The 25,231-nt window shown below is 40.7% G+C and overlaps 1 protein-coding gene across 5 annotated transcripts in view; it reads right to left on the bottom strand.

Annotated features, from left to right (window-relative positions):
* Positions 1-4,185: 4,185 nt before the first annotated feature.
* The window catches only part of Eif2b3 (eukaryotic translation initiation factor 2B subunit gamma), a 105,625-nt gene continuing 84,579 nt past the window's right edge, over positions 4,186-25,231 (bottom strand). For all 5 annotated transcript variants that reach the window (XM_076860563.1, XM_076860562.1, XM_076860565.1 and 2 more), the window contains 5 exons: positions 24,648-24,838; positions 23,248-23,325; positions 21,736-21,884; positions 10,551-10,654; positions 4,186-4,349 (listed from right to left, as the gene is read on the bottom strand). In XM_076860563.1, the coding sequence (XP_076716678.1) occupies positions 4,297-4,349; positions 10,551-10,654; positions 21,736-21,884; positions 23,248-23,325; positions 24,648-24,838 (575 nt within the window). In that variant the 3' untranslated portion in view covers positions 4,186-4,296. The remainder of the gene's footprint in view (positions 4,350-10,550; positions 10,655-21,735; positions 21,885-23,247; positions 23,326-24,647; positions 24,839-25,231) is intronic.

Genomic DNA, 25,231 nt, shown 5'->3' with positions numbered 1-25,231 from the left:
AATGCAGCTGAGCTCAGGTACAGTTAAAGCCAGAGACCCCAGGTAAATAACAGGAGGAATAAAGAAGCTCCTCTTTCCCCTCTGCAAGCAACCTGCTTCCCATTGAGTGGGCTTACTTCACTGTCACTTCCACTGGATGAGGATATGAGTGTCTTGGGCCCAAACCAGAGACAGTTTCTGAAGAATAACAAAGGATAGAAGCAATTTAATCAAATTATTTATTTATTTCCGAGGATTAAATTTAATTACTGATTCATGAGACAAATAAGTCTTGGGGGGCTGGGGATGTGGCTCAAGCGGTAGCGCGCTCGCCTGGCATGCGTGTGGCCCGGGTTCGATCCTCAGCACCACATACAAACAAAGATGTTGTGTTCACCGAAAACTAAAAAAAAAATAAATATTAAAGAATTCTCTCTCTCTAAGAAAAAAAATTAAAAAAAAAAAAATAAGGGCTGGGGATGTGGCTCAAGCGGTAGCGCGCTCTCCTGGCATGCGTGCGGCCCGGGTTCGATTCTCAGCACCACGTACAAACAAAGATGTTGTGTCCGCCGATAACTAAAAAATAAATATTAAAAAAAAAAAAATTCTCTCTCTCTCTCTCTTTAAAAAAAAAATAAGTCTTGGGGTCTTTCATGTGTCTAAACCCTTTGTGGAGGTCTAGAGGTTGTAGGGTACCTGTTTTATTTTTAAAATCTTTAAAAATGGAGTTTATAGGCTGAGAGGAGAACAGAGACCAAGAGGGGAACCACTGTGTGCTGAGGTACTGAGGAAGTTTTCCAGAAGTGAGAAAAACTGCAGGAAAGGTGGGAGATGACAGAATCTAAAAGGAAAAAACATGGTTCAAGGTCTGAATCTTTCATTTACTGGCTGTGAGATCTTGGGAAAGTCACATTATCTATGACACTGAAATAAGGATTAAGTGAGATAAGATATATGGCCAAAGACAAGTGACAGGAAAAATGAGGAGGAGTACACTCTCACATGCAGTGTTGAGGAAAGTGACCAGTCTGGCTTTAGGGGAAGGTCCGTGTGGGAATTACAGAGAGCCAGGGCAGGACTTCATTCCTTGGCATTCCCCCAGGTTTCTCATTTACCCTGTTTTTGGTGGCTTCTGTTATCTGGGACAGGCAGAGTGAATGAGCCTGATATGTAGAGGAGGAAAGCAGTGGCTCTGGGCTACGCCCATACCCACCCATTATATTAGGGGCCAAGCCTGGGAATACGTGCCCACTCCCTTCAAGACAATAGCATCTATCAAATCTTGGGTGCCAGAGGCTAATAAAGAGATCAGCAAATGACCCTTCACCTTGAGTATGGAGGAAAGAGGTGATGAGCCAAAGCATCAACTCCTCATTTTCCATGGAAGAACCCTGATGCAATCCCTCTGGGTGGTGGAAGACAGTTCAGGCCAAGGACAAGTCATCCTGGCCTCTAATAGAATGTGTTCTCTGTCCAGCCTCTTTCCCTCCTAGCCAGCTTCATCATAGCTAAGCTTTCTAGACCTTCTTTCTGGGTGGTCTTTCCTGTACCTCTCCCTCTCCCTCAGACACATTTAACTATTTAGTGTTTTAGTTTGCTTTGTTTGTGCTGGGGTGGAGGTCTTAGCTAAGGTCTTCAGTCTAGTCTTCAACTCCTAGGCTCAAGTGATCCTTCTGCCTCAGCTTCCCAAGTGCTGGAAGCTGCATGCCAGGTTTACATTTAACTATTTAGAAGACAGCACACAAAGCTCTGATTATGTAATTTCTTAGGGAAGATGATGGCTATGGACAAATAAAGTATACCCTGTAACTGTCCTAAAATAGAAACAGCCTCTAAATTAAGCTATGCAGGTCCCTAGATTGATCTTGGGGCTATGCTAAACACAATAGGCCTTCCTCTCTACCTGGGATGCATTGAAGGGATGGGGATGCATTGAAGGACTGGGAAGTTCAGCTCTGGCCTTCGAAAAAAATCTGGAGAGCAATAGCTGCATCAGTCTCCTTATAGACTCAGGGAGCTCTTGCCAGCAGGCAGGGATGAGGTATTAAGGGGGAGAGAGTTCCTGCAGTAGTAGCCACACATTTTGTCTGTTGGCAAGTTCTCAGGACTGTTTCTCAGCACCTCTTCAGAGTACTCCCTGAGTACTGAAGGCCCCCTTGATCCTTTTTTCCTCCACTCCCTTCATCAAGCATCGCTGGGAGAGGTAGGGTAGACCCTATCAACTCTTCTACCTGCCTGGCTGGCCAGCCAGTGAATATTCAGTTGCTCCCTATATTACAGACACAACCTCTCTGTAGCTGCTTCCAAAAGGAAACAAAAATCCCTGTCTGCAGTAGACAAGTAGAGCAAAAAGAAGAAAAATCAAAGCATCCTGGAGTTGTCAGGGAATGTCAGTGTCCTGAGTTGGGGGCTGCTCCCAACTGGGACTCAGACTCGGTGAGGCCTTCCTCTGGGAACTCTCACCTTCTCTGCTCCAGTGCCCTTATTTCCTTGGTGCAGGGACTACTTGATGGAATTGTGCAATAGGAAGGCAGGGGAAAGGTGTTGTCTACCTCCCTGTCAGGGGTTCAAAGGGATCAGTGGGGAAGGACAGAAAGGGGCAAAGCAGGGCTCTGGGACAGTTCTTCTACCCTACTCTTCCTCCAAACCTATCCAGCTCCACCCCCTTTCTGTGATCAAGGAGAAGTTTTCTGACCTCTTGGGCTTCCCAGACCCTAATAGTCAGAAAGATCCGAGAAAGGAGACAAAACTGAGAATGGGAAGGGCCGTCCCATTGCACATCTCTCCTTTTACAGATGGGGAAACTCAGGGTCAAAAGAAAGGCAGTGATGTAGCTAAAATCAAAAACATTACAAAGGCCAAGTCTTCTTCCACCCAGTCCAGGACTCTGTCTTCAGCACCATCAGGGCCAACAAATTTCATTTCAGTTCCAAAAGTGACCATTTTGGGCACCACAACAGCTCTTTATCCCGTTATCTCCCTTAGTCCTACTGGTTTTAGCCACTTCTGCTAGGCCATTTTAGCTCCTGTCTGATTAGGGCAATCTTTCAGGAACCCTGTCTTAACCAGGGAGAGGAATGTGCAGCTCTGGAGCTCCCAAGAAGGCTGATGGAGGTGGAGCTCCCCCAGGGTAGGAATGCTGGTTTAGTCTCTCACAAGTTCAATGAGAAACAACACTAAGACCAGGCAAGATTACTCAAGTGAACTTGAGAGCCTTGAGATTTTTTTAAGTAATGTAGAAACCAGTATTTCAAACCATTCTTTATAATTACTGCCACCCACAGTGAGAACATCAAGAGAAACCTTTACTTTGATAATTCTAGGAGGTGAAATATCACCCGAGGAGCCACTTTTATCTTCCACCAAACACCTGCAGGTTGTAAAAGGGGTGCAGGGAGAGACAAGAGCAGAGTGTACTTATGTTTGGGAGCAGGAGTGGCTGACAGAAGTGTGGCTTGGAATCCAGAGGGCTATGAATATAGAAATCACATTTCTTCATTATCTGAGGCAGGAATGTCTATATAATTAGGACATAAAGAAGTGCAGCTGGAGATCAGGCAGGGAGAATTTCAAACCACGATATTAGTTACAGGCTCTTCCTTACCAGGCTAAGCAGACCTCATCAATGGGAGGTGGAAAGGGATCTGGCTTGGCTCTCATATCATGGATGTCCATGCTTCTGCCTCAATGACAACCACTGGGGATAGGCTGGCTGTCTAAGCAAGGTCTGCTCTCCTTCGTGCTTTAAGAGTCTCCAAGAGACAATAGTTGAGGCTGGGAGGGTTGGAATGAATGAATGGGGGTGAGCAGGGTGGTGGCAGATGCTGGGAATCTATGTGGCAGGTATTGAAGCAAGACAGTAAGTCCTAGGCTGATGGTCAGGGGAGGTACTGCCATCCACTAGGTCTATGGGTCTAGAAAGAGTGATTAGGGTCAGAGACTGAAGTAGTTCCATCTCTTTTTAGGTGGAAGTTGCTTTATGGACTGGGCTGGGTTGGCCAGTCAGAAAGCTGCACTAATAGGAGCTTTTTTACTGGACAGGTGATCCCCTAGTCTGATAACTTTGGTACAAGAGTTAGGCTACTGTAGCTATTCTGTTCACACACTTCCTCTAGATGGTGTTTAAACATGACCCGTGAACTCGCACTGTGAATACCTGGAGACAACATGACACAGAGCCTAGGACTGCTCCACAACTCTCCAGCATGTCTTTGGAAGCCCTTCTTTATTAGGAAATAAATACAAAGTCAAACAAGTGGGCCAGCCAACATCTGGAGTTTTGGGGGCCAAAAGGAAGAAATTTGACTTGCTCAGAACTCAGATTTCCATTAGCTGGTCATTCCCCACGATCACCTCGTTCATTCGTTTAGCTACAAAAGAAAAGGAAAGGGTTTTTCTGAGAACTGGCAGCAGAAGATGTCATTTTAAATCCAGTTGTTTCTAATTTTGTGTTCACAAACATTTGATTGTGGTTCTGTTCTTGAGAAGCTCTTAGAACTGCAACATGCCAAAGGGGCTATGAAAGAGATAGCATCTTCCCACACAGAAGGATGGGACTAACTATATACCTGCCTTTGGGAAGCATAAGTAGGAGACCTAGAACTGGATCTTAAAGGATGAACAAAGGTTTTTCAGGCAGTGGTCAAAGGGAAGATATTCTAGGCTGTTGGAACTGCATAGGCAAAGACATAGGAATGTGAGAATGAGGAACACAAAATACTGTGGTATTGTCAGAGGATAGGGAAAATAAGAGGAAAGAAAAGAGAAGAAATGAGGCTAAAATGATAAATGAGATACTTCATTCTTCCATGGATGCCTGAAATTACAGACAGCACCAAATTCTTTATATGTTTTTTCCTATATATATGTGTATATACACAGGATAAAGTTTAATTTAAAAATTAGGCACAGTAAATTAACAATTAACAATAAATTATTTAACAATTAATAAAATAGAACTATTATAATAACATATTATAATAATAAAGGTATATGAATGTAGCTCTGTTTCAAAATATCTTATTTTACTGTATTCACCATTTTTCCTAAGATGATATGAGATGACACAATGCATACATGATAGGATGAGTGAGGTGAAAGACACAGGCATTGTGCCATAACATTAGGCTACTTGGCAAGTACAACTTGAAAACAAGCACTGAAATACCCTGAGAGTGGATTTGATAACCAAGATGGCTATTACATATGGAGGAGGCACGCAGTATTTATAACATAGATATGCTGGACAAAGGGATGATTCTCATCCTGGGTGGGATGGAGTGGGACAGCATGAGATTTCATCATGCTACTCAGAACAGAATGCAATTTAAAACTTTTTTTTTAATATTTATTTTTTAGTTGTAGTTGGACATAATACCTTTATTTATTTATCTTTATGTGGTGCTTCGCACGTGCTAGGCGAGTGCTATACCACTAAGCCACAACCCCAGTCCCTTAAAAATTATGAATTATTTATTTCTGTTTTCCATTTAATATTTTTGGCCTATGGTTGGTTGCAGATAACTGAAACTATGGAAAGCAAAGCTGTAGGTAAAGGGGGCTACTGTAATAACATCTTCTGAAGAGAGCTGTTGAAAAAAATCAGTGAGTTAGCTGGGAATGTTGGTGCAAACCTGTAATACCAGTGACTTGGGAGATTGAGGCAGGAGGATCACAAGTTTGAGGCTAGTCTCAACAACTTGACAAGGCCCTGCCTCAAAATAAAAAAATTATAAAGGCTGGGATGTGGCTTAGTAGTTAAGCCCCCCTGGGTTCAATCCCTGGTACCAAAAATAAACAAATAAATAAAATAAGTGAATGAGTGAAAAGATCAGTAGAGTAGAGGAAGGAGACTAGGAGGAGAGAGGAGAAAAGGGAAAGGATGGGGGAATGGAGATTGAAATCAAATTCCACATGCGTAAGGTTTTGTCAAAATGAACCCAACTACTATATGTAACTACAATACTCTTAAAAACAAAAACAAAAAACTCATCAGAATACTGGGTTTGTGTACACCTTCTCTAGAAGATGTTCCTTTTAATCTTTCATAGCCATCTGCTTCCTTTTATTCATAAAGATGGGAAGGAGGCCCAGTTAGTACTTAATTGCTAAATTCTTTAGGGCTACTGAGTAACTGTCAGGCTCCACATCCAAGGAAAGACTAAACAAAAAAGAACAAAGAAAATGCTTCTTCGGGCTAGGGTTGTGGCTCAGCGGCAGAGCACTTGCCTTACCCATGTGAGGCACTGGGTTTAATCCTTAGCACCACATAAAAATAAACAAAATATTGTGTCCACGTATAAACAAAAAGAGAAAAAGAAAATGCTTCTTTGACTAGTTTCCTAGGGTACCTCTCAAAGCTCCTTTTACACTTTGTTCTTCTATAAGTCAGACTCATCACCTCACATACACTCACATCTAGCTCTTCCTTCATCCAGTCTTCCTATTGGCCAGAGACAATGGACTGTTGTGAAGATAGTTTCAGTCTCAATTCACACTTTTCTTGGACCTCAGTGCTTTAGACCAGAGGTGCCTGGCTGGGGCAGACAACCTTTTCTTCTCTGCCATACTCTAAGGGCCCCCCTTCCTACTCTCCCCTCTTTCCTCTGGCCTATTCTTGGTCTGGGTGTCATATAGGTTCTTGCTTACTGGGATTCAGGGGAGAATGTATCTAGAATGCTTGGGGTAGATGTAATTTCATAGTATAAGTTGAAGGAAACCTGCAGATCTAGTTCTGCTTGGACAGGGTTGGAAGCAGGCTTTAGTAAATACAGTGGTAAAGCTCTAGGCTGGAATTAGGTTGAGAAAAATCCCCCAAGGAACACTAAAAGGAAGGATGGTAAATTGGGGGGAAAAAATCAATGGGATAGAAAGGAATAATATATCGCAAATGAAAAGCTGCACTGATAGGAAACTAGGAAGGATTTTTGCTAGCCAGGAAGACTTGGCTTATGTCATGTATATATCAAGACCTTGATCTACAATAAGGTCTGCTTTCATGGCTGAAGGACTGATTATATGATTAATAATGTAGTGATCCAAGTTCCATCATTGACAGAAGAGACTCAGATGAGGCATCCAATTAGTCTTCCAAGTTTTTTCTTTTTTTGGTCGGGGGGCGGTGCTTGGGATTGAACCCAGAAGTATTTTACCTCTGAGCCACATCCTCAGCCCTTTTATTTTTAGATGGCTTTACTAAGTTGCTGAGACTGGCCTTGAACTTGTGATCCTCCTGCCTCAGCCTCCCATTTTGCTAGGATTATAGGCATGTGCCACTACACTGGGCTACCTTCCAGGTTTTAACTGTTGGTTGTGGCCATCTACTGCTTGAGTTGATAGGATTTTTTGAGAGATAATCACTGAGAGTATTATGATCGGGATCGGGTGAGAAAAGCCAGAGTTGTTATAAGAAGGCCTGTGGACTGGGGAAGTAGCTCAGTGGTGGAGTATGTGCTTGGCATGCATGAAGTTATTCAAAAGTGGGGGTGGGATTTGTTCTCTTAGTAGTGCTAAGAAGTGGCAGCAAAGCCTACATCTGGGTTATGAGAGTCACATTTTTTTTTTAATGAGAGAGAGAGAGAGAGAGAGAGAGAGAGAGAGGGAGAGGGAGGGAGGGAGGGGGAGGGAATTTTAATATTTATTTTTTAGTTATTGGCGGACACAACATCTTTGTTTGTATGTGGTGCTGAGGATCGAACCTGGGCCACAGGCATGCCAGGCGAGCGCACTACCTCTTGAGCCACATCCCCAGCCCCGAGAGTCACATTTTTGGTGTAAAAAATTGCTACGGATATAATGACTGTGTTAAAGAATTTGGAAAGGGGACAGTATTACCTCTTAGGATGAACACTTTTTCCTGTAATTCCTCTATATGAGGAAATTGGGAACTTTGAAGCTCTTTGTTGGTGAGGATCTGAGTAGATAGTTTTGTCAAGGTCATCCATAGTAACAGTACTTTTTTTGGGGGGGTGGGTACTGGAGATAGAACTCAGAGGCACTGGATCACTCAGCCCTATTTTTGTATTTTATTTAGAGACAGGGTCTCACTGAGTTGCTTAGCACCTCGCCATTGCTGAGACTGGCTTTGAACTTGTGATCCTCCTATCTCAGCCTCTTGAGCTGCTGGGATTACAGGCATGTGCCACTGTGCCTGGCTCCCCCCTTTTTTTAAAAAATGTTTTTTAGTTGTCAATGGACCTTTATTTTATTTATTTATATATGGTGCTGAGAATTGAACTCAGGGTCTCACATATGCTAAGCAAGCGCTCTACCATGAAGCTACAACCACAGCTTGATTTCCAGTCCCTTTTATATTTATTTTGAGGGTCTTGCTGAGGCTAGTTTTGAATTTGTTTGTGATCCTTCTGCCTCTTCTTCCCTAGTCTCTGGGATTATAAGCATGTACCACTATAACCAGCGATAGTAATAGTTCTTGAGTGTTGCACTGGCTAGGAATTTGCTTTTTTCAATATTGAGGACTGAACCAGAAGCTCTCTATTTCTGAGACACATTTGTAGCCCTTTTTAAAAATTTGAGATAGGGTCTCAGGACTTTGCCCAGGTTGGCCTCCAATTTGCAATCCTCAAATCCTCAAATAGTTTCCCGAGTAGTTGGGATCACAAGTTTTTTGGATTCTCAAGCCCAAAAGGGAGACATGTAACTTTAAAAAATGGAAGAGGAAGCCAGGTGCTGTGATGTATGCCTGCAGTCCTAGTACTCAGGAGCCTGAGGCAGGAGGATCATGTGAACATAAAAGTTTAGAACCACTCTGGGCAACTAAGCAAGACCTTATCTTTAAAATAAAAGATGGCATGTTCACTGGAGAAAAGGAAAATGAGGTGAATTCTACAGAATTTGTGGAATTTATTTCTTCAGCAACCCCACTATCTTACCCTACTTTAGGTTTAGGAATAATTCCCAAAGCAATCTGCCTTTTTTAAAATTGATTTTGAGTTTTGTCAACTTTTTGTTAAAAACATTCAGTCAGGGATGGAGGTGTAACTCTGTGGTAGAGTGCTTGCCTAGCATTTGGGAGGCCCTGAATTCTATTCCTGGCACTCTACACACACACACACACACACACACACACACACACACACACACAGACAGGAACAAATCCAGCCAAATTAAACAAATTAAAGACAACTGAAATTTTTCCTGACCACCTGTTTTTTTTTTTAATATTTATTTTTAGTTTTAGGTGGACACAATATCTTTATTTTATTTTTACATGGTGCTGAGAATTGAACCCAGTGCCTCATGCATGCCAGGTGAGCGCGCTACCACTTGAGCCACATCCCCAGCCCCACCTGGTTTTTGTATGTCTCTGAGGTACTATCAGTCTTTCTGTAGAGCAGAGCAAGCCAACAGCACAATTTACAGTATTTCCTCTAATTGGTTGAGAATGGCTTTCAAGTGTTGTATTTTGCAAACTCTCTCCCATGCCAGGAATGTAGGGACTACCTCCCTTAATCAAAAACTAGGTCAGGTTGAGTATGGTACCGTGTACCTGTAATCCCAGCAATCTGGGAGTGTGAGGCAGGAGGATTGCAAGTTTGAGGCCAAACTTGGAAACTTAACTGGACTCAGTCTCAAAATAAAAATAAAGAAGGGCTGGGGATGTAGCTTATTGGTAGAGTACCACTGCCTCTAGGTTCAATCCCTAGTACCTGTCCCTCAACTCCTGCCCCAAACAACAAACAAACAAACAAAACCCTGTACCAGGTCAGATGATGCATTCATGGACTTCAGTTGGCCAGAGCTATGTAGTTTCGGAGTCTTTGCTGCATTACTGGCCCAGTTTCATGTCCAAAAGCCATTGTAAAGTACTGGTGCTAATCTGGCCATTGGATTTATTGATATCCTTTCTTTCTTTCTTTTTTTTTTTTTAATATTTATTTTTTAGTTTTCGGTGGACACAATATCTTTATTTTACATTTATGTGGTGCTGAGGATCGAACCCAGTGCCTCATGCATGCTAAGCAAGCACTCCACCACCGAACACAATCCCAGCCCCTTGATATCCTTTCAATGTTTTGGTAGTACAGCCACAAACATATATGAGCTTATTTATAAGATAAATTCTTTTTTTTTTTTTTTTAAGATAAATTCTTAGAAACAGAATTAAGTCAAAGTTTAACAATTTGAAAACAATGTAAATTGCTCTCCAAAGATGGATTTTTAAATTTATATTCCCATCTGTAGTGTATGAGCTTGTTTCCCACATCTTCTCCACTTTGTATTATTTCTGCTAGTGTTAAAAAATGGCATCAGTGGTGGTGGCACAGAGCTTGCCTAGCATGCACAAGGTCTTGGGTTTGATCCCTAGCACTGAAAAAAAAAAAAAAAAAAAAAAAAAAAGGGCTGGGGATGTGGCTCAAGCGGTTGTGTGCTTGCCTGGCATGCGTGCGGCCCCGGTTCGATCCTCAGCACCACATACAAACAAAGATGTTGTGTCCACCGAAAACTAACAAATAAATATTAAAAAAAAAATTCTAAAAAAAAAAAAAAAAAAAAAAAAAAAAAAGCAAAGAAAAGAACACATCTGTGATTGCAGCTTGGGTTTGGTTTACCTTTGGCTTCAATCCTTTGGCCACTTCCAATCAAACAGTCCTTGATGTCTGCTCCCTTCTCGATCACGGCATTATTGCAGATGACGCTGCCCTGGATGTTGCTTCTGTAACACAAAAGCCAAGTTAGAGTGCCCAGGACTCTCATCACCATCCTTACCACTGGAGGTTCAGGATCCTCCCAAAGCCAGTTCTGTTAATGGTTACATGCGTCAAGTTATCACTGGAAGACAGAATGGCTGACTAAGGGAGAATTTGGCTTTAGAGAATTCTAGAATTAGAATATGCGCATAATGATCTTTCTCCAAGGCCTAAAAAGAACAGATATTTTCATTTCAGTTTTTTAGAGTACCCCAGACTTTAGGGTTTAAATAGCATCCAAATTCTCTTCCCCCTTCAATCTGCAGGTAGAAGGTGAGGCTGGTTCTTGGGCTGACCTATCACTCCTGCTTCTTAGCTAAGAATATATGACAAATTTCACTTGAGATTTAAAAATCATGGATCTTCCTAGGGGATTAATTAGGAAAACAATGGATTACCCACAGCTCTCACCATTCAGGAAGAAAAAAAAAAGATATATCTTTTTATAAAAAATATATATATTGATATCCTTTCAATGTTTTGGTAGTACAGCCACAAACATATATGAGCTTATTTATAAGATAAATTCTCAGAAATGAAATTAATGGACTACCTGCCTTAATTAAAAACTAGGTCAGGCTGAGCATGGTACCGTATATCTATAATCCCAGCAACTGTCAAAGTTTAACAATTTGAAAATGATGTATATATATGTTTGTGTATGTGTGTATGGTATGTATGTATGTATGTGTGTATGTGTGTGTGTGTGTGTAAAGATCTATCTATCTTTTTTTTTTTGGGGGGGGCAGTGCTGAGGGATTAACCCAGGGCAGCATACATGCTAGGCAAACACTCTACCACTGAGCTACACCTCCTGTCCCAAAAAGGATATTTTAGAAACCAGCTTTCATTTCATAAAAGATTATTCCAAATCCTAAAGTACATTCTCTAGAGTAGTAGTGGTTCTTAGCATTTGAATATATTTTAAAAGCAGCTTCCTAGCTCCTGAAGATTGGTAGGTGGGAGAAAAGGTCCTTTTGAAAAATCATCACTGATGTTTACTGCATTTCTACTCTATGCCAAGGATTGTGCTAAATAAATACTCAATGTATATTAGAGTAATTTCTTTACAAATCCAGTCATTTCATCTGAAAAATCACCTGGGCTGTGTAAAAAATAACAAATGAAACCATACTCTATGTTTTGAGTTCCCATCAACCATTTTAGTAGGTCTTGGATAGGAACCTTGTGTATTTAATTGGAAAAAAACCTTCCTAGATGATTCTGGGTATACCATTTTTATCTCTGATGTAGTTAAAATAGCAAACATATTTTGCAGAGGAGGTAACAAATTTAGAGAAGATAAACCATTTACCCAAAACTACATAACTGCTAAGTGACAGATTCTAATCCAAGTCTGCCTGACTCTAGGATCCAAACATTTAGTCATAATGCAATACAAAGAAACTAAGAGGAGAAAATAATAAAAGAAGATTAGGTCAGACTGAGGTTAAGATGGCTCTGCAGAAAAACCTCTGCCCCAACTCTGAGTATCTCTGAGTCAGAAATGTGAAGAGGCAAAAGTGGGCAGTTGGAGGGGAAAAGGAGTATAGGAAGGTGTAAGTACAATGTAAACAAAAATGAACCAAACCAACTAAGGAAAAATCCTTAAAAAACCTAGTGGAGGCATGGGAAATAGGAAAGAGGACATTCCAAAGACTGAAAACATTGATACACGGGCTAATAAAAAAGATTCTTCCCAAATGCCGAAACTTTTATGCAAAAAGGAATTCTAGCACTTTCTGGTATTCCAGACTCTTAACTTTCTAACTTGCCTAACTTCTCAAAGCAATCTTGTCAGCAGTTAGGGAGGTTCCTGCTTCTTCAGGAAAATTCTCCCAAATAGGGTAATAAGGAAATAAGAAAGCCTTGGATGGAGGCTCCTGGGACAGAGCTAGCTTGCAACTAGTTACTAGTTTATCACTGAAAAGTCTCATTTCTTTTTCCAAGGTGTTAGCAGTAGTAAAAGAGCCTAAAGATGCATGTTCTGGAGCCAGACAAGAAGTAAACTGTCAGCAGGCAAGAAACAACAAACAGAAACTCAAGCAGTCATAATTAAAGACTAGTAAATAGCTATACTGAAATTTAGGGTTTAAGTGGGAACCTCTTAGCCAGGCATGGTGGCACTCACCTGTAATCCCAATAACCTGGGAGGCTGAGACAGGAGGACTGCAAGTGGTTAAGTGCCCTGGGAGTAAATCCCCAGGACCCCCCCCCCCAAAAAAAAAAGGAACCTTTTCTGGAAGGATGAGGCTAGAATGACTGAGGTCAGATTTCCATAGCAATGGACAGTCTGGTTTTCCTTATGTTTAGCAGATCTGATTGGGGTTTTTGGGAACCTCACAAATTGCTTATCTCATCTAGTTTATGCATTAACTCTTCCTGAGATGTATAAACCACTGTAGAGTCTGTAATGTGATAGGGAAAAGTGGATTGGTTGATGGGAAGCTGGAGTTTCTCCTGAGACTCCAGGTCAGTGGATCTATTGGAGGCTTTGAGATGAACACCTAAGAACAGTTTACATGAGTGAAGCTCTTCTCTTGGTTTCCTAGTGATCACCCATCCATTAGCCAGGCTGAGGTACTTTGGGAAAATTAACACAGCATATCTTTCCCTCTGTCCAGAAAGGAACTCTAGATCAAGGAATTTATTTTTTTCTGGTGCTGGGGATCAAACTTAGGGCCTTACTAAACATGAGGTTGTACCACTGAGCTACAATCTTAGTCCAAAGATCAAAGATTTTATTTGTGTGTGTCTGCTCATGCTAGAGGGGATGGACAGATTAGGGCTAAATCAACCAAGCCCTTTCTAGGCTGCCAATGCACAGCAAGGACTCTTCTGCTCAGTATTTAAGAGGGAAGGTGAGTTTCTATAGCACTGGTCCCAGTGTCAGAACTGTAGTTTTTGCAACTAAGTTTTAACTTTCAGCTTGGCACTAAGAACTCTGCTCTAATGCCTAGCTATATTCTCTAAGAGGTTGTCTAGTGATGACTAAGACTAATGGAGATTTGGTCCTCAATTCTCCTTAGTGGGATCATTTTTTAAAAATGTTATTTTAATACTAAGGATTGAACCCAGGGGGTGCTTTACCACTGAGCTATATCTCAGGTCCTTTTAATTTTTTGAGATAGGGTCTTGCTAAGTTGCCTAGGCTGAATTAGAACTTTCAATCTTCCTGCCTCAGCCTCTTGAGTAGCTGGGTCCTACCTGGCAGGTGGGATCAAATTTTAATTAAAATTGCAGGCCTTGGGAAGTTATCCCGAAAACTGTAATGCATTAGTGAAGAAGAAGAGACCATGAGAAAAAACATAGAGGTTTATAGCGAGATCCCTGTTAGCATAGTGGTACATACTTGTAATTCTAGAAACTCAGGCAACTGAGGCAAGATGATTGTGAGTTAGAGGTCAGCTTGGATAATTTAGTGAGACCTCTTCTAAGCAACAACAAAAAAAGATCTCTGCCTGGCCAGGCATATCACAGTATACCATTTTATGGCATACCACATGGAGAAACCCCAACTGGGGAAGAAAGGGAACTTCCAAATTCTCAATCCTTTTTTGGATTGAGATAAAAGATAGGACTTTTCTTCAGTTCATTCCAAGGAAAGAGAAGTTACATATACTATATATAGTGTCTAGTACGTCTCAGGAATTGCATATAGCACTTCATATTCATTTTGTAGCTTAGTCCTTTTAGCAAACTTGCAGGATAATATTTATTTATTCTTTTAGAGAAAACTGAGGCTCACGGAGGTTAAACATATATCCAAACCTATACATGGTGAGTGACTCTCCATTGTCACGGGTTCCTGCCTCAGCTATTGACTAGGTAGTATTTGGCAAGGAGCCAGGAAAGTTCTCAGTAACTCTGATGATAAGCAGGTTTTTTCCTTCTCTGGGGGTTAGTTAGCAGATTTTCTAAACCTACTTATAATCCTGGAGGAAGAAAAGAATATGGAATTGGAGCTACATGAAACTTTTCTAGGTCACTTAGGTGATTAAGTTCTGCTTTAAAACAACTTGCCACTTTGGCCCAAAGATTATGGCTGAGTTGCCCATATCTGACAGGTGCCTGGGAGCCTATTAACCTTAGCTCAAGGGGTCCTGGTCCAGCTGTCCCTCTAGATGAAGCATATATTGCTTTTAATGAAATATTTCAAGTACAAAGAATACCTATGTACTTAAGAAATAAATAATACAACCTGTTGTGTTCCTCTTTGTGTTTTCCTTCCCTCCCCTAAGAGGTAATCACTACTTGTGCTGTTTATGTTCCCAAGCATTTTTACCACATATATTAGTAGACAACATATAGTATTGTTTTGCATACTTTACAATGCTATCATAATGTCAGCATTATAGCACTGAGACTGCTGTCATTCTCTGTGTGTTCATCTGCAACTTGCTTTTCCCTCTTCAACATCATATTTGTGAGATTTATGCAGGCTAATTCATGCAATGAGATATAAAACTTGAAGAAATAGCTCATCTTTTCCCTGCTGCTGGTCATTTTTGCTCTTGGGTCCTTTGATCAAAATGTACTGGCTCCAGTGAGCAGGTGAAAAATTTTCTCCTTTTAGTTCTATGTGCTTCCCTACACAGAGGTTTGGTGATAAAAAATGTCATCTTCCTAAGAAATCTTAGCCCTTATATTCCCTGAGCAGAGACTAAGTAAAAGAGAGGTTTGGGGAAAATCAAAGCAAACATGTAAAAACCTTAGGGAATTAAGTTGTGGAGTTCTCCATCTAAGATGATGGGTTTAGTGTAAATGGTTCAAAGGTAGGAAAAGAATCAAAACCTTTAGGAGCCCTTTAAATCCAGGGTACCTTCCTCATGTTAGCATAATCTAGTGTTTTCAAGAGTATAAATGAAGAAACATGGGTGGATAGTTTTAAAAAAATATATTTTTAGTTATTGATGGACCTGTATTTTTTCAGATGTTAATGAACCTTTATTTTATTCATTTATTTATACGCAAAACTGAGAATCAAACGTAGTGCCTCACACATGCTAGGCAAGCACTTTACCACTGAGCTACAATCCCAAGCCCCTCTCTCCCTTTTTTTTTTTTTTGCTGCTGAGGATTGAACTTAGAACTTCCACTGAGCTACATCTCCAGTCCCAAAATTCTTTTAATATTTTTTCTTTTTATTGTGTTGCTGGGGATCAAACCTAGGCTTCTCACATGCTAGGAAAGTGCTCTACTCCTGATCTACACCACAACCTCTATGTTGTTGTTTACCCCTCCTACATATTAAATTTTATAACTCAAACTACCAATTTGTTAATAGTTTATTAATAAGCTTCACTTCTTACTAGGCTATATTGTTTGCAAGCAGTTTTGCAAAAAGTTCACAGGTGCCACATCTTCTGCACCTTGGAATATTTCTGATGTTTTAGGATTCTTAGATTGCAACTCTTATCCCTCTAAATTCTCTAAATGTTGTTTCATTGTCTTCTGGCCCTAAATGTTGCCACAGAAAAGGTATACCAGATTTTCTTCCTTCTGTGCACTTGAATAGTTTTTCCTTTCAGTTCTGTATGCCTTGATATTTTGCCAAAAGAATGCTGGCCATTCTCCTTTACTTCACCCATGTTTCCATTCTTCTTCTTTTTTGGTACTGGGGATTGAACCCAGAGAGGCTTAACCACAGAGCCACCTCTCAGCGGCCACCCCCACTGCCTTTTTAATTTTTTTTTTTTAAGTTGTAGTTGGACACAATACCTTTATTTTATTTATTTATTATTTTGTAGTGCTGAGGATTGAACCCAGTGCCTTGCACATACTAGGTGACCGCTATATTGCTGAGCCACAACCCCAGCACCCCCAGACTCATATATATATATTTTTTTCCATTGTTGATAGACCCTTATTTTATTTATTTACATGTGGTGCTGAGAATCAAACTTTGTACCTCACACCTGCCAGGCAAGTGTGCTACCACTGAGCCCCAGCCCCAGCCCCCTTTATATTTTATTTAGAGAGAAGATCTTGTTGAGTTACTTAGGTCCTCGCTAAGTTGCTAAGGCTGGCTTTGAATCTCCTGCCTCAGCTTCCCGAATTGCTAGGATTATAGACATGTGCCACCATACCCAGCATATTCCCATTCTTTATACTCACTGAATCTTGCTTTTTGGATTTTATCTAAATTTCATTGTATTTGGTAGATATTCTTTAGCCTGTGTATGAATATGTGACAGTTATCCAGTTTTAATAATAGACGAAAATTCCTTCTTTTTTTCAAGAAGTAAACAGGGATCTCTCTTTAACTTTTTTTTTCTTTTTCTTTTTTCCCCTTCCAGCATTGGGGATTGAAAATACTAGGCAAGTGCTCTACCACTAAGTTATAACCCCAACCCTGACAGGGATCTCTTGACAAATATTTAGCCAATATGGTAGGGGAGTTAAAAACCAGGGATCCCCATTTGTTGTTTAGTAAATACTTCCAAGGTATATAAAAAATGCAGTATTAGCTGGGCATGGTGGTACACACCTGTAATCCCAGTGACTTGGGAGGCTGAGGCAGGAGGATTAGAAAGTTGAGGCCACCCTGGGCAACTCAATGTGATCCTGTTTCCTGTGTTGGAAACTGAACCCAGGGCCATGCACAGGCTAGGTAAAGGATTCTACCATTGAGCTACAGCCCCAGACCTAAAAAGTGTTTTCCTATTTGAGGAATTTATAGTCTGATTAAAGAGAAAATAAAGATGCAATAAGTGTCCCATTGTCACATGAGCATTGAAAGTGTTTTGGGTGAACAGGGAACATAGAGGTGGGGGAAATAATTTCTGGCTGGGACATTTTGAGAAGGCTAGAAGGATAATTCAAGAGTTGGAAAATGTACTGTATTTTAAAAGAGGGGTAGAATTTCTGCAGGTAAAGATCTCTAAAGGGAGGCAATTCAGGCAGAGTTTTAAGAATAGAGGGAATGGGGCTGGGGTTGTGGCTCAGCGGTAGAGCACTCACCTAGCATATTGAGGCACTGGGTTTAATCCTTGGCACCACAAAAATAAATAAATAAATAAATAAAATCACGTGTCCATCTATAACTAAAAAAAAAAAAAAAAAAAAAAGAATAGAGAGAAATGTAAAATAAGGAATCCAGTGGATGGGGCAGTCAGTCAAGTGTACTTGAAGGGCAGGCTAAGGGTAGCAATGAAAAGCAGTATTATCTTTGGCTCTGAGAATCTGCACTTGCTAACTTCAGAAAGCATGGAAAACCTAGGTGAAAATCTGATTCCTTGCCTGCTTGCACATGGAGGTGCTATCCTAGATTGTTGCATTTGCCTTGGACTAGGAGGAAAAAGAGTTTGTTGCTTAGGATCAGGGGACTAAAGATGCAGACAGAATACAGGACTGACATTCAAGCCTTGACTAAATTTTCACTAGATTTTTGATTCCCAAGCATCAGCTGTGATAAAAGTGGCAGAAGGGCTGGGGTTGTGGCTCAGGGGTACAGTTCTTGTCTAGCAGGTGTGAAGTCCTGGGTTTGATCTTCAGCATTACATATAAATAAATAAAATAAAGATATTGTGTCCACCACCAACTAAAACAAACATATATATGTGGTAGAAAATAAAAAGATAGGAACTTTCTCTGTGTAGTCTCACACCCTCCCCAAGGAGGTCCTATTAGTATCTCTCAAGCCCTGAGGACATTGGGCAGATATCCAGCCCACTGTCCAGAAAGCTCAGCAGCCCACAACCACTGGTAGAGACAAGCACACCAAGAATATGAGAAATTCTTTCTGGACAAATTTATGCTCCTAATCTGACACTCAGTCCAGACATAATGGCAACAGGGTAATCAAGATTCACATGACTGCAATTTAATTACCTTCCTCAAGTTTACCAAAAGTTAATTAAGACTAAATGACACCCCCAAAATGGGAAAAATTTTATAAAGGATGTAGGATGTCTGATCTTATCACTAGGAGCTAATTTGCAGGATTGTGTAATTTCCACTGGCCTTTCTACTCATTAAGCTGGTGTGGGCTGCCTATAGCTTTACATCAATGTTTTTATTTGGAAAAGAAGCAGCAGCAGCTGTCTGAACCTCTTATTATTTCCCCAGCTAAAAGCCTTACTAGATCATCTAAGATTATGTGTCCTTTAACAGCAACTGACTCTGCGATCTGTTAGGCTTTTCCTCTCAATTTCTCTCACATAAGCAGTAGTTTCTTAGGGAGCCATGAGTTTCCTCACCAAGTTTCTACACATCAATTAAGATACTAACACTGATCTTTCACATGGTGCCAGAGAACTGCTCCTTTGTTTGCCTGCCCATAAGAGGGTTGGAGGAGAGTATTAATTAGAGCAAATGGGGGAAAGTTACAGCATTGTCTTTCTTGGAAGGTCTGAGGCAAGATGAGATAGCATAAGCTACAAAGCCTCATGAGTTGCAGTGGAACTAGGTGATCAAATGGATAAAGGTAAGTGAGGTTTCAGTTTCCAAAAGAATGATAGTGTCTGTCAGTCTCATGTGGGAGTATGGAATAGGACATGGAGTAACAGGTGAGATGAGAAAAAAGCCTGGAATGCCACAATTTATTTGACTGTGAAAATGAAGGAGTTGAGCTAGATGACTTCTAAGGCCTCATGTCACTCTGACATCCCAGGACTCATTGTTGGAGACAGATCATGAGAAACCACTAAGTTTCAATTTTATTCCAAAGATAATGAGTGAAAAGCTGGATGTGGAGCCACATGTCTATAATTCTAGGGACTTGGGAGACTGAAGCAGGAGGATTGCAAGTTAGTAATTTAGTGAGATCATCAGCAATGTAGGAAGAATCTGTCTCAAAATGAAAAATAAAAAGGACTGGGGAATGCAGTTCAGTGGTAAAGTGCCCCTGGGTTCAATCTCCAGTATTTAAAAAAAAAAAAAAAAAAAAAAAAAAAGGAGACTTCAATTTTTTTTTAATGGCATAGAGACAAGATCTGATATATTCCTTTCCTTTTTTTTCTTTTGGTACTGGGAATTGAACCGAGAAGTGCTTTACCACTGAGTCATATCCTCAGCCCATTTTATTTTTTATTTTGAGATGGCCTTGCTAAGTTGCTGAGGCTGGCTTTGAGGCTGGCTTTGAATTTGCAATCCTCCTGCCTCAATCTCCCTGAGCTGCTGAAATTATTAGTGGTGTATCACCTTAGGAATGCCACCTTTGTGAAGATAAAGTAATTTTATATATATAAAAGTCAACTATCATTCTGTGTGCCTATGTGCAAATATTGTTCTAAGTGATTTATACTTATTATCTCCTTTAGTACTCCCAATAAACCTATGAGATAGTTTAGTTTTACTCCATTTTATAATGAGAAGATGGAACAAAGAGGAAAGGTCAATTCTATAAATGGCTAACAAGGGCCAGACAGACCCAGGATTCAGTGTCAGTCTGACTCCAAAATTTATGCTCTTCTAATCCAGAAGAGCAATGGTGGTATTGGGAAGAGAAAAATGAAGACAGGAAAATAAGTGAGAGAACACTACTTTAATTCTTCTTTTTGGACTTGTAATGGAGTTGTGTAAATCCATAAACCCATTATACATTTAAAAAAATAAATAATTTTTGAAGTACTGGGATTAGAATGAGGTAACATTCTACCTCTCAGCTACATCCCCAGCTCTTTTTATTTAATTAATTTTATTTTTTATGGTACTGGAGACTAAACCTTCATGCATGCTAGGCAAGTACTCTATCACTGAGTTACATTCTCAGCCCTCTTTTTATTTGATTTTGAGATAGGATCTTACTAAATTGCCAAGGCTGGCCTTGAACTTGTGATCCTCCTGTCTCAGCCTCCTGAGCTGCTGGGATTACGGTTGTGTGCCATCACTCCCAGCCTTTTCTTCTACTTTTTTTTTTTTTTGGTACTGAGTTTGAACCCAGGGATACTTTACCACTGAGGTATATACCCAGCCCTTTCTATTTTTTATTCTGAGACAGGGTCTCTGTAAGTTTTCAAGGCTGGCCTTGAACTTGTGATCCTTCTGCCTCAGCCTCAGAATTTCTGGATTACAAGTATATGCCATCATGCCCACTGTAACTGTTTTTAAATATTGAGTTTCTGTGTTAGATTTTGTTTGTTTGTTATTGGGTTTTTTTTTGTTTGAGTGACTTCCAGGGGGGTATTCTACCATTGAGATGTAGTCACTTGGCATGCATAAGGCCCTGGGTTTGATCCCCAGCGCTGCCCCACAAAAAACAACAAACAAAAACCAACAACATTATTATTACCCCCACCCCACCCCCAACATTATTTTGAGGCAGGGTCTTGGAACTTGTGATCCTTTTGCCTTAGCCTCATGAGTTTCTGGGATTATAGGTATGCAGAATCATGCCTGGCTTTGCAAAGATTTATCTTGAGAAAATGTTTCAAAACCATTTATCTTGAAATATCCCTCCTTTTTATATAACCTACACTTGCATTTTATATACAAAACCTCCCTGAGATCACACAGAAGAATCTCATTAAATATCATTCAAGTCTTCTAACTCTATGTCCAAGCTATTCATAAATTACAATTTTAGATCACTCTAGTGTTTCCAAATGACAACGATTCTCTACAACTTGTAGAGAAGCTGGCCTCAAAAGCAGAGTGTGCTTATGTATCCACTCTGCCTAGGCTTCTGCCTTCTTCAGGTTTGTTCTGGGACACTGAGTAAGAGAAGGTTACTCTGAGGATGCAGGGTCATCTCAACGATGTCAGTGGCTCACTATGGTGGTTACCCTTATCAAGCATGATACCAATACAAGAGAAGGACTTGTAATGGAGTTGTCCTTTTCCAGAGTTTTTTTTCCAGAGGCAGCTTTTCCAGAGTTACAACTATCATAAGTATGAGGGTATTGGAAATGCTTTCAGAGATCATGTCATTGATGAGGCAAACCCAAAGCCTCAAAGGAAATAGGTGCTACTCCATCTTTCTTCTTTTTCCTTTTCTCTTCCTTCCCAAGGTGAACTCTTTCTTGGGTTGGATTGGTGGACTGGCCCTCTAAGCCTTCCAGGGTACAAAGAGCCTTATCTCAAGTGGGTACAAGAAGAAACTTACCCTTCTTCCACAGTGACTGAGTTCATGAGAAGGCAATTGGTAATATTCACTCTATCTCTTATGAGACAGGATGAACCAACAACTGAGCGCTTAATAGATGACTTCTCTCCAACCTGTGTATCTGGTCCGATGAGGCTGTCAACTCCAACCTGCAAAAGGCAGATAGAAAACATTGTCCATCTGTCCAACCAATTATAAATCATTCCCAGATCACTTGAGTTGGAGTCTAATGTGATCTTTCATAGAGACAGTTCAATAAAAGCAACCAACATCAGTGTTTCTCAGGGCTAAAAATTCCCACAACCCCTCTGAGACCAACTCAAACCTACATTGAAGCATGGGCTCTCCCTTGCCAAGAAAAGAAAACAAAACAAAATGGACACATACGCACATACTCATGTATTTGTGTGCACAGATGTGCTCTCTTGAAGAGTGCACTCAGGTCAGGATAAGAAGAGAGACAAGAGATTTTAAGTACCTTCCAAGAATTATTATTATTTTTTGGTACTGGAGATTGAGTCTAGGGGCACTTTACCACTGAGCTACATCTCCAGCCCTTTTTACTTTTTATTTTGATACAGGATCTCACTAAGTTTCTTGGGGCCTAAAACTTGTGATTTTCCTGCTTTAGCCTCCCAAGTTGCTGGGATTACATGCTGAGCCACCAGGCTGGCCCAGGAAGTCTTTTTTTTTTTTTTTTAAATCTGAGTCAAGTCTCCAGCCCACCCCCATTTAAAAAAAATTTTTTTAACTGTTTTTTAGTTGTAAATGGACACAATACCTTTTATTTATTCATTTTTTTTTTTATGTGGTGCTCAGGATCGAACCTAGTGCATCACATGTACAAGGCAAGCACTCTTAGCCACAACCCAGCCCTGTTTTTTTTTTTTAGACAGGGTCTTGCTAATTTGCTGAGGTTGGCTTTGAATTCCTGCCTCAGCCTCCTGAGCAGCTGGGATTATAGGTGTGCACCACTGCACCCAGCCCAGGAAGATTTCTTTTTTTTTGTTGGGAGGGGGTACTGGGGATTGAACTCAAGGGCACTCAACCACTGAGCCACATCTCCAGCCTATTTTGTATTTTATTTAGAGACAGGGTCTCATTGAGTTGCTCAGTGCCTTGCTTTTGCTGAGGCTGGCTTTGAACTTGAGATCCTTCTGCCTCAGCCACTGGGATTATAGGCATGTGCCACTGCAATCAGCTCCAGGAAGACTTCTTGAGTAAGATTTTATTGCTAGAACTTAGATGGTATTTCCCTCAGACTAAAGAGGTTCAGGGTTCAAGAGTCTCAATCTAGATTCTTTTTTTTTTTTTTAATATTTATTTATTTTAGTTGGACACAATATCTTTATTTTATTTATTTATTTTTATGTGGTGCTGAGGATAGAACCCAGGGCCTCACACGTGCTAGGTAAGCGCTCTGCTGCTGAGCCCTCAATCTATATTCTTAAGGACAAGTCTCAATGCTCCCAGAAAGTGTCCTACACCTGCCCTGCTCATGCTAGCACTTACCAAGTGTTTGTTGACAATCTGGGCTGATGAATGGACTGGTGATTCTTCTGGACAAAGAACAGACAGCAATTTGGGCACCTTGAGGAAAGAGATTTGGTCACTAAAGACCAGAAACACATCTAAATATACCTTAGGTAGAACCCATGCTTAATCAGAGATGTGGAAAATTCTCAGTCAAGCTTCCTGTTTAGGTTAGGAAGAATAGGAGGCTGCTGCATTTCTCTAGGACTATGATTATTTATGTAGCAACTTCTAGATGGCATTATTCTCATTTTCTTAGCTGAAGTGCTCTTCCCTGACTTATCCTTCAGCTGCAAGGAGGTAAGTCAAGCCTCTGAGATGCCGACAATGTACTTCTTGGGAAAAGAGGTCTGATGGGGGCAAGGAACACCATGAGTCCTGATTATAGTTATCCTAGGTCCTGTTACCAGGGCCATGCATGTGCTCAGCCTCTTTGGGACAAGACTCCTTACTAGTACTGTTTACAGGCAATTCTCTCTAACATACTTTCCTCGAGGCTTTGCTATCTGGCAGCTTTAAACTCTGTCTTTTACTTTCTTAAGGAAGCCTCCTCTGTGTGTCTATGTAATGATTACACAGTATGTATCTGCTTATTTATCAAGTAAATACTATACATATTCCCATGTAACATAACAGGCAGAAGCTGCTGAACCCAAAGGCCAGAAGTTAGCCTTCCTGGAAATATTAGCCTTGGAGCTACAAAGGCCTTCCCTCTGTGGACCAGGCCCTCCAGCTCCCCTTTTACTTTATTTAGGCACACCAATCTTCTTCCCTGACATGTCAGGTCTTGTTCAGCCTTGGGAATGAAAGGAATTTTGAACAAGTTACTATATATCTAATGAAGAAATAAGACAAAAGATTCAGTTTCTAGGGCAGGAGCTCCATGATTCCTTAAATTTATTTATATCTATACATTTATTTATTTTATAGTGTTGGGGATTGAACCCAGGGCCTAACACATGCTAGCAGTTTTCTATCCCTGAGCCAAACCCCCCAAACCTAGCTATTTTTCTGAGACAGGGTCTCACTAAATTGCCTAGGCTGACCTAGAATTTGTAATCCTGCCTCAGTATCTGGAGTAGCTGGGATTATTGGCATATGCCACCACATCCAGCTTCCATGATTCTTCTTCTGTTTTTGGGGTACTGGTCATTGGACCCAGGGACGCATAACCACCGAATCACATAACCAGCTCTTTTTTGTATTTTACTTAGAGACAGAGTCTCACTGAGTTGCTTAGCACCTTGTTTTTTTTTTTTTTTTTTTTTTTGCTGAGGATGGCTTTGAACTCATGGTCCTGATGCCTCAGACTCTGGAGATGACAGGCATGTGCCACCACACTTGGCCCCATGATTCTTCTTTTAAACCCATCTTCTCACCTGTCTGTTTGCTTCCATGTAGAGTCCCAGTGTGCTTACTCGAGAGCAGAGCCCCTCTTTCATGATGTGAACATAGCAGCGCACCTGTGATCTGGCCAAGTTGTCCCACCGATCTTTTCGACAAGCATTCCAGCAGGCATCATAGGGAGCCAAGGTCAGTGTATTGGCTTCTTTTATAAAACTGTAAATATCTTCAGAATGCCCAATCCAAGCAAATAAAAGAGATATATATATAGAGAGAGATGACCAAGGGGATATAGAATCAGTCAAATTTTGAAAGAGGGTACAGTTAACATGAACCCTTTGGAAATCCCATTACAATCAGAAACACTAAATCAAATTTAAGGAGGCAATGTATTTCTCTGAGTGTTTGAAATATTGTTTGATATAAAAAGGCTTAATAGGATAAGCCCAGTGTGATGGTACATGCCTATAATCGTAGCAGCTTGGGAGGATGAGGCAAAAGGATCACAAGTTCAAAGCCAGCCTCAGCAACTTGGAGAGGCCCTAAGTAACTCAGACCCTGCCTCTAAATAAAATATATATTAAAAAATGACTGGGGTTGTGGTTAAGTGCCCCTAGGT

Source organism: Callospermophilus lateralis, chromosome 7 (assembly GCF_048772815.1).
Source record: "Callospermophilus lateralis isolate mCalLat2 chromosome 7, mCalLat2.hap1, whole genome shotgun sequence".
Lineage (NCBI taxonomy): Eukaryota > Metazoa > Chordata > Mammalia > Rodentia > Sciuridae > Callospermophilus > Callospermophilus lateralis.
The sequence above is the reverse complement of the archived record's forward strand: the minus strand, read 5'-3'. Positions and strand labels throughout refer to the sequence as shown.